General features: G+C 36.2%; 1 protein-coding gene across 1 annotated transcript in view; it reads right to left on the bottom strand.

Moving 5' to 3' along the window:
• Positions 1–16,414, bottom strand: part of Sol1 — an 842,346-nt gene that overhangs the window by 64,072 nt on the left and 761,860 nt on the right. The window contains exon 10 of the mRNA XM_076526761.1: positions 6,517–6,707. Coding sequence (XP_076382876.1) covers positions 6,517–6,707 — 191 coding nt within the window. The remainder of the gene's footprint in view (positions 1–6,516; positions 6,708–16,414) is intronic.

Genomic DNA, 16,414 nt, shown 5'->3' with positions numbered 1-16,414 from the left:
AGACACATTGCCATCACGATAGAATGCTCAACGGAAATTGAAATTTCGACGGGACATAGGCACGCAGGAGAAAGGGCCAGGGTAGACGGCCCGCGCGCGCGTGTACGCTAGAAGACCGTACGTCAATGTTCCGATGTTACGTCCCGGACACGTCCTGTGCCAATAACTTATTCTCAATGATGCGTATCGTCTATCTTTAGTCGAGCACATCCACGCGATTTATGGCACCGACAAGATCGGAATACGATGGACAAAGAACGCGCGACGCCGCGCCGCTCGAAAGAGAACAACACGCCCGGAGATGTAGATTCTGTAGACAGTGAAGTGTGTTTAACACGGTGCCTGGCTGGATTCGATTCTTTCGAACGCTGAGCCCCGAGATCCGAACATTTATTAGAAGCCTGACTTCGATTTCTTTTTTCGCGGACAGATTTTACGAAAATTATCTAACGGAATGGCTTATGTGACGGACAATCGATCTTTATGGAAAATAAAAATTGTCTGTCTCGATCGCAATAGACCACAGTCGAATAAAGATGTGCTCCTTCTGTTAACACATTAAAGGCGGGAGTCGTAGTACTACGATTTATCTCGACTTCTCATAAATATGTACTTTAAAACATTTTTTGTAATTAGTGTTTAGTTCTTTTTTAATATTTCTTTTAGTTTTAAGAGTTTAAATAAACTTTTATAAGTCTAAATTTTTTATGATTACACAAAATATCGCCCGCTCTAGGACGAAAAACGAGGCGGGGCGGTCGCTGCGTTACCTAGCATACTTTCGTCAAGATCCCCCGCCTTTAATGTGTTAATAAATCTAGCAAGTTCGAAATAATGGAACAGTGTTTTTATATTCTTCAATTGGTTTCATTGTTCCATATTAAGTCGAGTAATAAGTATAAAGTCTAGTAATAAAGATATGATTTCGTGCGAATCAGTCTCTTCGTGTCTATACGTCGTATTAATTTGTGTAGAAAGGAGTAAATTAGTGTTAAGGATTGTCTCATAAAGACTATGCAATCGATAGTTTAATTTAGAATAAAGGAAGAAAGAAAAGAATCTGACATAATTATTCGTGGGGGGGGGGGGGGGGAGATTGATGTAACAGATGTATTAGTTTTTGTGTGCAATTTTGCTGATTAATTTTTCATTCTCATCGTGATCTAACAAACACAATAGAGACTCCACTGTTTTGATAAATTACAAGACAATTTATAATAAATTTCAACGATAATCAATAATAAATTGCAACGATAATTTGCAAGATAATTTTGCGTCACTTTCTGTTGTTAATGTGACTGCGGATCTTTGTGCGAATTACAATGTTTCCGTATCGGATGCAAGAATAAATTAAATGATAAGTAATAAATGTGTAACATAATAATAATTTCAGGAACTAAATTGAAAACAATTTCATCTGCTGATATTTTTAACAGATTGAAAATAATATAAGTATGGATTACAAAATTGCAGCAATTTGTACGAACAATTGTATCGATCAAACGCCGTCATAATGCTTAATTTCATTGTCAAGATTATTAAACCGAACGCGATACCCGTAATCCTGTCAACGGTACAGTTTACAGCACTAGTTTGTTTGATGGCTACAGTATAGAAATTCATGCGCGGAATTGAATCTTCATTTACATAGAATCTGTGTAATTTAATACGCCAATCAAAGGGTGATTCTGTTTTGAGATTATGTTATGGTTTGATCGTAATCAATGTATGTATTATACATCGCTGATAGAGAACCCTTGTACTTTATAAATCGGTAATGTCGGGTTTAGTTTAGTAAAAGCGGTAACATTATTGTAATTGAATATTAGTTAACGTTGCTTCCAAACAATTGGCAACAGTGACACAAACGTGCGTGCACCGATAATTAAAATGCACATTGTTATAAAGTTTTAAAGTATTCTCCGAAACGAAGATGGACTGATTCAATTATGAAATTCGAGGTGACGCAATGTATCACGATTGAAAATGCAGTTGCCGTTGAAAAATTCAGTAAGAAATCCGTAGTCCGATTGTGTGGATATTTAAAAAGTATCGATGAAACTCCGGCAGCCGAAGTGTTAATATTAAATCGCTGCAGACATGAATTTATTACCGAGTAATTGTTGATGCACTGAGAAGACGCTCTCTACATACATACATACGTATATATCTATACGTATGTATATCTATACGTATACTCCTTCAACGGTAGACCCCCCTTTGTCGGTTCAGAATCCCCACTCCATTAGAGTTCTCTATTCCCTCAAAAGAGGGAGGTGCCACGGCAGCCGAATATTATTAGTTTCCGCCGAACTATGGAGCCCATCGGATGTTCCTGAAGGGTGCTCTATTTTATGCACCCCATTCCTAATTTGTTCTATTTCACGGATTTTGACATGTGTTTACCATCGAATTCCATCGCTAATCACTACATTTCCTTTCATCTATATTATGATCGTATCAGCTAGGAAATACATGAACTGGTGGTTTGAATTAACTATAGAAATACTGATTAACCAGTTAACTGATTTCGACAAGTATACTCGTTAGAGACAACTAACCGGTTAAGAAGAGTATATACTTGGATATATTTCATTAAATTATATGTTTCAGAAAAATATTGCATTCAAACAAGCTATAATTATAGTATAATTATTGTATACATATATTTATAGTAACTTACGGACTTTTCAAAGAGATTGTAATAGCAAACTGGTTAAATAATTCTCCATCTTTTCAATAATCACAATTCATTAGGGATCGAGCATTTGAAATGGAATATTTTAATTTTTTTGATAGTGTAACATCCATTTTGAAAGATCAGAAGAGTTTCGTGTACTCCTTGTATACTCTAGCAAACAAAATTTCATTAGGGATATCCATAAGTAAAATTTTGTTTTATTAAAAACATCTGGTATAATTTACTTTGGCACACTATACGTTGATAAATTCAATTAGAATTATATGCAATAATAAATCTCGTCTATAAACAAAGCGTCAATGTTCATTCACACGATTGAACACATTGCACACATGAACACGACATTATTTATAGGTGGATCTAAAAATTTTTGTATCAATAACTTCAGTTGATTGAAATTATACATTTCGAAGATCTTGGAGCATTCATAAATGCATAAAGGTCGACAATTTAGTCGCTAACGGTTATTCTTGGCGATTATTCTATATCTCGTAGCCGGAGTTGAAGTTTTCCTCTGTCTGTCATATAACTTTCAGATCGTGTGTTAACTATTTAAAATTTCTCCCGATATCTTCTAAACTCTCGTATAAAATAGTAACAGAGTGTGGCATAATAGGTACAGTAGAATAAATATTTTATCGGTCCGTGGAAATTGTTTATTCAATATTTTCAAGGAACTTCGTGCGTCGAGACTGATGCCGTATTCCCCAAACTTGTCTCACGAAAACGGAACACCTGTTATTTAATAATACAACCGCACGCCGGAATACCGCAGAACGGAATACCTGCTCAAGCTTATTTTTCATTTGCATACCTCTGTAATGCAGTCCGATGCCCGCGTGCATTTTTTGGTTCATTTAGAGTCAAACTTTTGATATCGTATTGTGGCGGCCAGCTTTTTATTTGCCCTCGACGAAAAAAGTACAGCGACGTTTTCCCGGGAGCGTTTTGCTTCGAGAAATGTTTCAACTTTGAAACGATAAATGACTGTTAGCAGAGAAATGAATAGAATTATCGTGCGATCTGTGAAAATAGCTTTGATGAGTTATTAATCAAATTATGTGAAATTCAATGCGTTAGCCGTCGCATATTGTCAGTCTGCTAGAATTTCTTTCCACGTTGATGCTACATAAAATCGCATAATTTAGTTTCATTGAATCCTTTATGATTAAAAAATATTGAAAAGTACCATTGTCACGAAACTGCTAATATGAACCAAACGCCAAACCTCGCATAACTCAAAATTTAACTCATCCACACTAATTATACGTTCCCTCTCTAATAATTACAAATTTGTATAGTACGTTTTTTATGACTTTGTCCTGAGAATACGCAGACATTTTGCTCATTTAACCATTTGTGATTCAGAAGTACGTTGGAGTATTACTTTCATTAAAAAGTTGGCACGAAGCAAAGCTCAAATTTTCCATGAAATTTTAATTAACGAAAGCATCTCTATTTGCGCGTTCACCCTTGAAGGATTATTTTGTGCTTGTCGTGCGACAAAATGGGACAGACTTGACACGGACGCGCAGAACGAGAACAGTAGCGAAAGGTAGCAGCGGTATAATTCAGAGCAAAAAAGGATTAAACGTTCCATTCTGTGTACGTTCTAACGCATTTTTACAAGTCGGCCTAATTATTCTGTAGAACAGTCACGGTACGAGGGAATTGTCGCGGACGTGGATTCGGGACGCAAAAAGTAACTAAAAAAAAAAAGTTCATAGAAACGTATGTCCTGTTCCGGTGTTACAGCCGTTTTTGTGTTGCACCAGTTGATCACCTGTCTGCGCAGAAATTGCTCGGAGCGGCCACCTCCAGCTTGAATACAGGCGTAAATACGTCTCACCATGGATTGTCTGACCCGCTCGAAAAGGTTCGGTGTTGCATGGATTTCCAGCCACCGTTGTTCGACACGCTGACGAAGTGTTTCAACACTGTCGATTGTTATCTCGCCGAATACAGGCTTTAAATGCTTCCAAAAATAATAATGGAGCGGAAGGTATCGTAACAATGCATAGAAAACTATCGGTAAGAGAGAAGGATAATTTATCCTCCACGCTATATCGAAAACCATAATTTATTAATGCTAAACCTACCGAGCAGTTTGTTGTTCCATAAGAATAACAATACTGAATTTATTTGGACATTTCGTCATCTTTATTACAATTAATCGGCGGATCTTTGTGCAAAATAAAAATCAAGAGATGGAATATACAAGGTGTCCCAAAATTATGGTACTTCCGGGAAATGAGAGGTTCCTGAGGTTATTTGAAGTAACTTTTTCCTTAGCGAAAATGACACCCGTGGCTTTGTTTACGAGTTATTAACGAAAAACAGTGACCAATGGGAGGCGAGCTTGGCTGGCGCAAGGCGGCCGAGCCGACGAGTGGACGAAGCCTAGTTCCGCTGATTGGCTCGACCGCCTAGCGCTAGGCGAGCTCGCTTCTCATTGGTCACCGTTTACTGATCTGCAGTAATTAAAAGTTTCGCGACAACAATTCCTCCTGTGCAAAATTGTTCAAAAAGTCGAAGACCGTCTGCCAGCGGCTTCCTTTACATAATAACAGAGAATTTTTTCCGCGTAATATTTTTTTTTCCTATCTCTATTAGCTTTCGAGTCACATGATAAACCAGGTTTTTCGGACCGAAGTTTCAAGGGTAGTTTCACCCTCTCAGCGCGAATACGGTATGGACAAAAATACACGTATCAAATATTTTCGTGTGCGCGTTGCTCATGCGCGAACGTCGAAAAATACGACGTGTCACACTTGGGCGTTGGTTCTTGTTAAGTTAACGATAATATTTGTTGCGTTCAAAGAGTGGCAATAGTTTAAACGAAGCGAAACCTTCGACGTGCATTATACGTAGAATATTACTGGACTGCGGTGTTTCATGCGAAGTCACGTTTTCAACGATTAATTGATTATATGTATTTGCTGACAAATCATGGGCCAGCCGTACAGCTGAATATTATTTTCGAATCATCTATTATTCATTATTTTACATATTCATGAGTCTATAAATTTTTGTAAATAATTTGTACGCGGGCTGTTGCGTGCATCAAATTTTTCATTGTTCAACGGCATCACTGAACGTATAAAAAGTTTAACGGATCTTCTGTCGTCTGTATTGAATTCCTTCGATCATGCTATATACGATCATGTAATTATCCCGTTGACGTATTTATTGCACGTTCATGTCGTCAAACGACTGTCAAAGCACGTTGCATAAGCATAGACATTGTTTTACTGGGTGAACAAACTTCTTCGAAGAAATAAATAAATTTTATCATTGTACTTGCGAGTAATTTTTCTAATATATTCCTACAATTTATATCGTTCATCACATATCATTTTAATGATTTTGTATTGTTTAATCCATCTGGTTGCAATGGCCCTGATTTCTTTCAATAAAGTACAAATTTTAGTAGAATTATAGTACAGTGATTTCTCTCTAATTCGCACTGAGATTGCACAAAAATGGACAATTTGAGAAGAGTAGATACGATTATTCGAGTCTTGTCTCGTTTTTATAATTGTTGGCAATTGGTAACTATAAAAATGAGCAGCAAGGCTCGAATGATCGTATTCTGCTCTTCTTAAATTGTTCATTTTTGTGCGCAATCCGAGCGCGAATTAGGGAGAAATGACTGTATTTGAAGGTTGTTAACGACAAATAGTCGGTATGCTTTTTGCCACGGGGCGTACAATTCTCCGCAGTCCAGTGTTCTGTTGATTCCATAACAATAGCATGTTTTCTGCAGCCGCGCATAATGAAACAAATGGATAAATAGAATGATTAATTGTACTCACTCTCGATGAAACTATACATCGCTTTGAAACCCCGAAAATGGCGGGACGACGTGATGCCGTGGAATTCCAAGGAAAGTTGTGGTCCGTTGCTCATGATAGGTCGTGGTGGCATTTCACCGCAGAACGAATCTATTTTCTCCTTCTTGCCGTCTATGTGTACGTATGCCACTAACGAGTCCACACCTTCGCACCTGGAAGTACAGAAAATCAAACGGCCGTCAACAACAGTATTTGCCGTGCTCTGTTCAATGGCGTACAAAACGCGGGGGCTTCATGCCGGTAATCCGATTAACGTTCAGTTGCAACTGTTTCAATAAACGCGTGTAACTGTGCCGAAGGTAAACCGCAACGGTACCCATTATATCGTTCCACCAATTAGCCAAATTAGGGAAATTATTGCGCGAAGATATTTTGCTTTAATACCATTTTTTACCACGGATCGTTTTGTCGAGCGAAGACACCGCGCTTTGATCTCATTCTTATTACGGGAATTACCGTGCAGAAATGTTTCGCTTTGATCCCCTTTGCATCGGGAACCCGCAGAATAAACTCACATTTGTTTCGCAACATTTTAAAGGAAAGCAAACGGGAAGCTGATGAAATCGTTACGATTGAAATACGGTGTTCTACGTTTCTACGTTTCTTAAAACATTGTGTTTCGTGTAATTAAATAAATGGCATTGTAGTAATATTTATTCATAATATAATATTTATAATAATAATATTAATATATATTATTATATTAATATTAATATAATAATATTAATTATAATAATATTAAATAATAATATTTATTTATTTATATTAGTAATATTTACTCTTCGTAGCATCGTTTCCCGTTTGAATTTTGTCATCGAAAAATTGCATTGTTGATTTAGAATTACGTAAATAAATGGTTAATAAAATACCAATCCAAGGCTAAGTGTAATATATTAATTGGTACGACGCTTGAAATATCTTTTCAAGTAATATTTTTTAATGGATCTTACTAAATAAGTGTTTCGTAGTTAAAACTAGATTTACATTACTTAATATTTATATTGTTCCATAAAAACAACAAGCATTAATTTAGTCAGAGTTCTAGCGATTTTTATCATAATGTACGTCGAATGAAACAAATTCATTAAATAAATTTCCTACAATCTGTTTTTACAATGTCAATGATTGTAAATTAAACAATTTGGTCACATCATTTTCTCATGCGTTTCGTAAATCTGGCGTTAATAAACCATAGCATACTCGTCGCTTCATTCTCCTCCATCCTCAAATGCAAGATAATTTCCAATCAGTGGTAATCGCCTAATTTAGAAGAATCTCTCGACGAATTCTTCGGTGAAGGAATATTAATAGGCGTCATCTCGATTAAGACCGAGCCTCAGACCGCCCATTAATAGACTTCCAACCGGTTAAGCGTTACAATTAAGTGTTACAATCCGCTAAAAGCGGCGTGTTTAATTCGAGCTTCCTGTTGATGTCGCTAATCAAATATTAAACTGATGAAGAAAGTTCCGGACGTTAATATATTTAGACGATAATGGATCGAATCAATTACTATCCGAACTTCCACGGGAATAAATTAATACTTCGCGCGTGCGGCGCGGCTGGCTGCACACCTTGCGCTCATAATTTATTTATTCATAGTCAAGAGAACTCGAAATTCTAATTAGGGTTGATGTCACCGTAGCGTATGGTAAACTCCCGTATATACCGAATTCGAACACATCGAATCGGTAATGGGGTTTAGTACTTGCGGGCGGGGTTGTTCGAAATTAGGAGCATGTACAAGTGTTCCAAATTGCATACTTGCATGTCCCACGTGGCACGCTGTAACACTAGTTCGCATTCAGCGTCTCGAAAGTTGAAAAACCTTGCTGATCATGCGTATCGTTAAATATCGCGCTTTGAAAATTGCAATGAAATTCGAATTTTTCACTGTAATCGTTCTTTCAATTTCGAACATTAAGGATTTGCGATACGACGATTTTTTAAAAGACAGTTATAGGGACTTGCTTATAAATTTTCCATCAATCAGCAATGAACGCATAACATTTATTACATAAAAAATGTTTTTCAGTCGAAAAGATCCCAAGCATGCTGCAAATTGGAATGATTTTTAGGTTAGAAAACTTCTGAAATAATTAACTGAAGTTACGCGGCAAGCTTAAGGCGACAGTAAAATAAATTCTCCCTAATTAATCCTCAGCTTGGAAACAAAAATAGACAATTTGGGAAGGGGAAGTACGATTATTCGAGCCTCGAGGCTCATTTTTATGGTTCCTGACGATCGGTAACTATAAAAACGAGCCGCAAGGCTCGAACAATCGTCCATCTTTGTTTCCAAGCTGAGGGTCAATTAGGAAGAATCTACTATAATTGAAACATTTACTCTCTACACTATATTCTATATTTCTTGGCTAACAGTTTGCACGATTTCCCGCGGAAGCCGAGGCTATTAAAGATAATCGGTTTGCGACAATTAGTGTCGCATTGAACAGAAGATTACTTGAAGCTAAACGGAAGCGCGCGAATAAATAGCGACTGTACGGAGGGGAAATCTTTTCACTAAAGCGATTAACTCGCTCGCGACAACTGGCTTCGTACTTTGTGCCCCGTGATTTACGATTTCTGTATCGGAATCACTTTTGCGTATCCTTCGGATTTCGAGGGTAGCTAACGACGCCAATTCGCAGACAATTAGAACTCTGCCGAGTAGAGAGAACATACAGAGTTTAATTAATAAAGTTCGACCTTTTCTGATCCGTAGGATGCAGTCGACACGCGCGGCAGAACTTCTGATTTTCAAGAGAAATACGACGCCCCGGCGTCCGCATGAAAGCAACCGTGAAACGGCTTCATATTTTAAAATGTTTCGCCTGGACGTTGCGCGTTAATTACTTTTTGATGCAACGACGAAACAGGTCGGCGGCCTCGGTCGGTCCGACTTTTTCGTTTACCTCCGTTGATCGGATTCTATTGTGTCCGATCGTTTCGCAAAAACTACCGCGAAGTCCCGGCCGTAAAGCAGTAAGAGCTCGGTATCTAATTTCGCATAATTTTTATTTCACGCTTGCGAAGCATTGTACATAGTTCATACGACTCGGCGTAGCAAGTGGAAAAATTTTCGATGCGAATGAATTTTCTCGAGTAAGTGACATTTATCTTGGCACGCTGAATAAATGTCTTCTCGATTTGATAATTGTTACAAATATTTTGTGAGACTCGAAATACCAAATGCAAAATTTTCAATGCGAATGAATTTTCTCGAGTAAGTGAAATTTATCTTAGCACGTAGAATAATATTCTTTTGATTTGTTAATTATTATAAATATTTTGTAAGTCTCGAAATACCAAATGAAAAATTTTCAATGCGAATAAATTTTCTCCAGTAAGTGAAATTTATCTTAGCACGTAGAATAATATCTTTTTGATTTGATAATTATTATAAATATTTTGTAAGTCTCGAAATACCAAATGAAAAATTTTCAATGCAAAAGAATTTTCTCCAGTAAGTAAAATTTATATTAGCACGCAGATAAATATCTTTTCGATTTGATAATTGTTACAAATATTTTGTGAGACTCGAAATACCAAATGAAAAATTTTCAATGCGAATGAATTTTCTCGAGTAAGTGAAATTTATCTTGGCACGCAGATAAATATCTTCTCGATTTGATAATTGTTTTAAATATTTTATAAGACACGAAATACCAAATGAACAATTTTCAATGCAATTGAATTTTCTCGAGTAAGTGAAATTTATCTTAGCACGTAGAATAAATATCTTCTCGATTTGATAATTGTTTTAAATATTTTGTAAGACTCGAAATACCAAATGAAAAATTTTCATTGCAAAAGAATTTTCTCCGGTAAGTGAAATTTATCTTAGCACGCAGAATAAATATCTTCTCGATTTGATAATTGTTTTAAATATTTTATAAGACACGAAATACCTGATGAAAAATTTTCAATGATTTTTTTCGAGTGAGCAGAATTTATCGTAGCAATAATTAGCAAAATAGTTAAAGCGAACATCGGAAGGTTGATCTCAAACAGCATAAATTGAAACTTTCTTCAAATTATTGCAGTTCCGAAAATTATCTCAGAATAGAGGAGCAAAATGCTTTAGTAGAGCTTCGAGGTGTGTTAGAGTCATGTTTATTGATAGCTATTTCAGATGGTGCTCGCCGATTTCAGTAGATTAATTTACCATGCTAGATTCGATCTTTACGATTCCGCAATAAATCCTGTCGTAATTGGTCGCCTCCCATTGAGCTACGAATCTAGAATGCGAATAACTTAAGACTCGTATAACGATCGAAAATTATTCGACGTTGTATTAGATTCTATGCGAGCCGCGTAATGAGCTTATTATATAACGAGTAACGGAATCTGAAGGGGACTTGATGCAGACACGAAATTGACGAGCACGCAACGGTCTGGCATCTAATTAAAGAGGAAGCACCCATTTTTTTCGTACACCATTCAGAAGATCACGTTCCCGTGGATATTTCCGCGAGTGCACGGATTATTGAGCGAATTACCTGAAACTTAATATTTGTAGAATTTCTTTGGTTACAAATTGGCGCACTAACTAGATGCTTAGACCGCCTCGCGGCGCGGCACGAAATTCGAAGTGAAAAGTCTCTGCGACGATACGCGCTTTCGAGTAATTTTATTCGTGCTACTTATTCCGTCAACGTACCTCGGTTCGCTCGATTTATGCGAATATAAATTGAACTGTGTTCGTCCGAAAATTCAGCGAACAACGCGTCTCGAAATTTTAATCCTCCGGCGACTGCGAGCGTAATTCGTCGCGATCCAATACCATCGATCCGACGATATTGTCGACGACTCGCGTCGGCCCACCGTTTCCCTATAATTTCTATGTTTCGGACGATATATCGTCCATCATTTTATCGGCAATCTATAAAGTCATGTAATTCCGACGGATATTCGGCGAAACAATCGCGCCCGGCTTTATGGCGGCGTATCTTTTATCGCGGTTACAAGACACGCCAGAAACAGCCGGCGAAGTGATTTGAGCGTTTATTATAGCATGCTTGTTCAAGGCCGAGACCTGACGTGCGCCATCGGTCATAATAGCTGTCCTACCTGTCGCGATCACTCTAGACTGATTACGATGTTCGGTTTGACGGTGGGAGCGAGACCGCGCTTGCAGCTAACATCTCGGATCTTTTCTTTCGGGAAAACAGATTATAAATCATTCCGGAAAATTATAGAATCGCGAATCTTTTGTTCGTGTTAGTTTACTTTTCTAAGTTAACTTGCTATTCACCGTATGCGTTTTTTATCGAGGAAAAATTGTTTCCGAGTAGATCGTGGATTTCATGGATTTATGATGAAACTGAGTAACAGAAATTGAAAGTAGTGTAATAATAAGTTTCACATTATCTTCTATTTATTAGAAATTTCTATTCGGCTCTTGTGTCCTGCAGTTTGCTTGAAAAATTTTTGTTTCGCATAAAAATCTGAATTTCTTCGATGCACCATTTCTTGGTGCCATGATTCTGTACACAGAACTGAGAAAAATGTAGATTCTAATTAGTCATTCAAGTATTTTTATCTACATTCGATTATAACGTCTTTCGTGTAGCATAATCATTAGACTACGTATTTTATACATTTATATTAAAAATATTTAAAAAAAGTAGAAGGATCAAAAGAATTTTAGAACGTTGATGAAGTATTGGCAGTGATGTGTTTATTAATAATGTTTATTGAGATAATCACTCTTTTATTTAGTTTTTAAAAATGCGATCTTCATGCGCAATAACTTCTCTATTAAGATTGATCGATTCACTTGAGACTTTGTAATACAGATAAGCAAAGTGAATTGTTATATTTGCATAAATGATTGGACAGCCAAAGTCACGTTTCCACGATGTTTCACTACTAACTTTGGAAAAATGTAGCTTCCAGGGAACCATTCTGTTTCTCCTTAGCCGTAACATATTCTCCCTCGAAATCTGTGCACCAAGTGGCACGCTCATAAGGATTCCGAATTTCCATATGGAAGTCTGTTGCCAGAATATCGTTCAGCTTAAGCGTTGCATCGGCGAGCATATCTTCGATGAAGTCAAAGTGGCGCCGCTTCCACTGGAATTTCAACTTGTGAAATAGCAAATAGTCCGCGCGTGCTAAATCCAGCGAACGGGGGAGGCGTTTAAGAACTATGATATTCGTTGCATGCGATTTCCGAACGATAGCTGCGCTGTGAAAACGAGCTGTGTTACTCGAAGCAACGTTAAAATAGACCAACAGTGGTTAAAATACATTTTACTTATAAAAACTGCCTTGAGCAACCTCATTGCTAGAAAAATGACACGATGAGCGTTTTCTAGTATGCAAATGTTATGGCAGCGATTTTGTACACCCTGCAGAGTATACAGAATACTGTATGAAATTATTACATTAAACTTAATTGTTATACATGAAAATTTCTATTTAAACTTCTAGTGAAAAAATTCATTAGAATTTAAATTTATTTAATATTATGTTAAATGTATTTAAATGTTGCTTCTATACTATTTACTTGTAATATTAACCTTTCTATATTATTCACTGGTAATATTAGACTTTCTACGTTATTTATATGTTATATTAGAATTCTATATTATTAATATGTAATATTAGAATTCTATATTATTTATATGTAATATTAGAATTCTATATTATTTATACATAATATTAGACTTTGTACATTATTTATATGTAATATTAGACTTTCTACATTATTTATATGTAATATTAGACTTTCTACATTATTTATATGTAATATTAGACTTTCTACATTATTTATATGTAATATTAGAATTCTATATTATTTATATGTAATATTAGATTTTCTACATTATTTATATGTAATATTAAAATTCTATATTATTTATATGTAATATTAGAATTCTACATTATTTATATGTAATATTAGAATTCTATATTATTTATATGTAATATTAGAATTCTATATTATTTATATGTAATATTAGAATTCTATATTATTTATTAGTAACATTAGAATTCCATATTATTTATTAGCAATATTAGTCTTCTACGTTACACCATTAATAATAATGGCGACGTGAATTTTGTCTAAAATGAATTTTTCGCGTTTCTCCCGCGTGAAATGTCATTAACATTTAATCAACGTCGATATCGTCACTTCGAAAAGGAAGATAATATTTTCATTTGCAAGTTCGAGCTCGCAATATCGCCGCAAAAAAATAACGGAAGGACGAGGATGAGGATATCAATCGGCAGTCATTGAATCGCAAAAGCTCTTTATCCGCCGATTCCTGAAGCGATTCGACGTTCCGCTCCGTCGTTAGGCAGCTGAATCCGAATCGGTTTGATCTGCTCGTTACATGCACCACGTACGAAACCATGATAATTTTTTGCCGTTTTTTAAAGTGGTTATTGCAGCAGCGCACGGGGTCCTTTGTTTGACTGCGACGGCTCTCACGGCAATATTGATCGGAAGATGATAACAGTAGATCCGCCGATAATAATAGACGAGTGACTCGTTCGAATTACATACTCGTTAGCGATCTCGGCACTGATTTCAAGTTGAATGTTAAACCCGCTGATCTGGCAATGGATCAGACGCATCCCGTCGTTTAAACTCTCGTCAAACGGCCCCCTTTAGCGATCGTAAGTTTTCTCGCGACTCTGATTACGGACGCAAACTCGCGAACTGATAAACAATATTATCTTTGGAAACTTGCTGCGTATTACCGTGCTGTTTCATTCAAAGGCAAACGAACACGTGTCGGTGTGTGCGTGACTATATTATGTATACAGCTACACTGGATTCGCCTAACTTCATAAAATCCGAAGTTTAATAAAAACAAGAATTTATGCAGCACTACAATTGACACGATATTTATTAAATATTTATACAATATTTGCGTAATGTTATATAATTTATGTAATATGATATAAACTTTAATATTACAATAAATTATTTATGAGCAACTATCGCTAACTTGAGGATGCTGTTATTTTGAAATTCTCGTGAAAGCTCAGCCCATTTTCGTTTTGTTTGCGATGTAATCATTTCTTTAGATTGGTTACTTTCATTTCGTGGATCTTCTGAGATTAAATTGCCCGGCGAACAATGTAGAAGCACGAGTTCAGAGGGGCCCTGTGTTCGTCAAGAGAGATTTAACATTTCGCCGAGGAATCAGGAAGTTCGTTAGGTTGGAACGCTCCAATGCGTAACGAAAGTAACGAAACACAAAGACAGGACTCCGACTATATTTCAAGGAGTCACTAAATTTTCGTGGTAGCGCCGCCGCCGCCGCCGGGGTCGGTGAACCGACTATAATAAGTACGAATGTTGCGTGAAACCGGCGCTGGGAAAAAGGGACGATACGAAAGATCTATACCTTCTTTTCAAGCGGAGGATTTATCATGGCCTTGGAAAGACCGTGTCCTCGGATACACGTGCATCGCGGGTTCTAAGATATCCTAACTTTTTCACCGCATAACGACACAATTTGTACGCGGTGAATTGGTGCTAAGGTCGCGTTAACGGCGAGCGTTAAATTAAAGATAACGAATCGCACTAATTTCATACTTAAACGTTCCATTCCGTTTCCGTTAAATTAGGAAACTTATCCTGTGTGGATTAATTGGGTACTCGATGAGTAATCTGCTACTTTCAGGACTCGGAGCCAGAACGAGAAGATTGTAAAATTTATCGAAGTTATTAACATCTAAGATCGTCTTACAATTCGTTTCTATTTACAGGAATAAATGTTTTAGAATTACTTGAGAATTAAGGAAATCACTTTTTTGGTTTGGATACTAATTTTCATGAATATTTTCAATTGAAGGATGAGCGATGATTTATAATGATGTAAACCCGATAACAACGAACTGTATGTATTTAATCAGTTACCAAAATTAATAATAAATAGTAATTTAATGTATATATATATAATATATATAATAATATAATAATAATAATAATAATAATAATAATAATAATATATATGTCTTCATATTTATAAATATAATATATTAATAATAATAATAAAATTAATAATATTTGAACAAAGTTCGCAATTCACAATAAAATTAAAATTAAAATATTAATATTTTCAAGTATGAAAATTTCAAATTCATACATAATGTTTTCCGTAACTAGACCAAAAGAATTCTATGAATTCATACGAGAGGAGTTCTGTAAAACACATTCAAATGAAAGGTACAGTCTCTAAGCAATATTTTATTTCATATTCGAAAAGCATAATTACGTTATACCGAAAGAAAATTTAATTCAAAATAGCAGAATTGTTGGAGAGACTCCATTTTCAACATACGACGTCCCCGAACTATAGCAACCTGCCAACGGCGACGTGCACGACTCAATGGAAGCGAGGATAGCGACGTATCATACAATAGATGTCCATCGCAAAATTGAAGTCTCGGGCCCCGTGTAACAGATTATTTGAAATTTACACAAACCGACTGAAATCGATAATCGCACGTAAATACACGCGCTCCGTCGAATTTCTCGGCGAAGAGGATGAATAATGCCTTTTTAAATATACAAATTTATTCACAAAAAACCTTCGCACGCGCCGATGCCCGAGAAAGCACTGCAAAGGAGAATGCATATTTATAATACACGAATATACATATATATATATAAAGGATATTTACGAAAAAAATTTGCAAATTCCCGACGGGATGTTTGCTTTATTTGAAACTCGATAAAATTACCAACATGGTGAACGGATTTCTGTTTAATACTTAACAGGTTGCTTTTTATGAAATTATTCAATCGGTGTATTCAATCATTTGCTATTCATGTGCTTGCACAAGTAACGTGCAACGCTCGCCGAGTGCAACGGTGTACAATATTTTGCTGCGC

This window comes from Megalopta genalis, chromosome 15 (assembly GCF_051020955.1).
Source record: "Megalopta genalis isolate 19385.01 chromosome 15, iyMegGena1_principal, whole genome shotgun sequence".
NCBI classification, from domain to species: Eukaryota; Metazoa; Arthropoda; class Insecta; order Hymenoptera; family Halictidae; genus Megalopta; species Megalopta genalis.
This window is presented reverse-complemented; position numbering and strand designations above follow the sequence as displayed.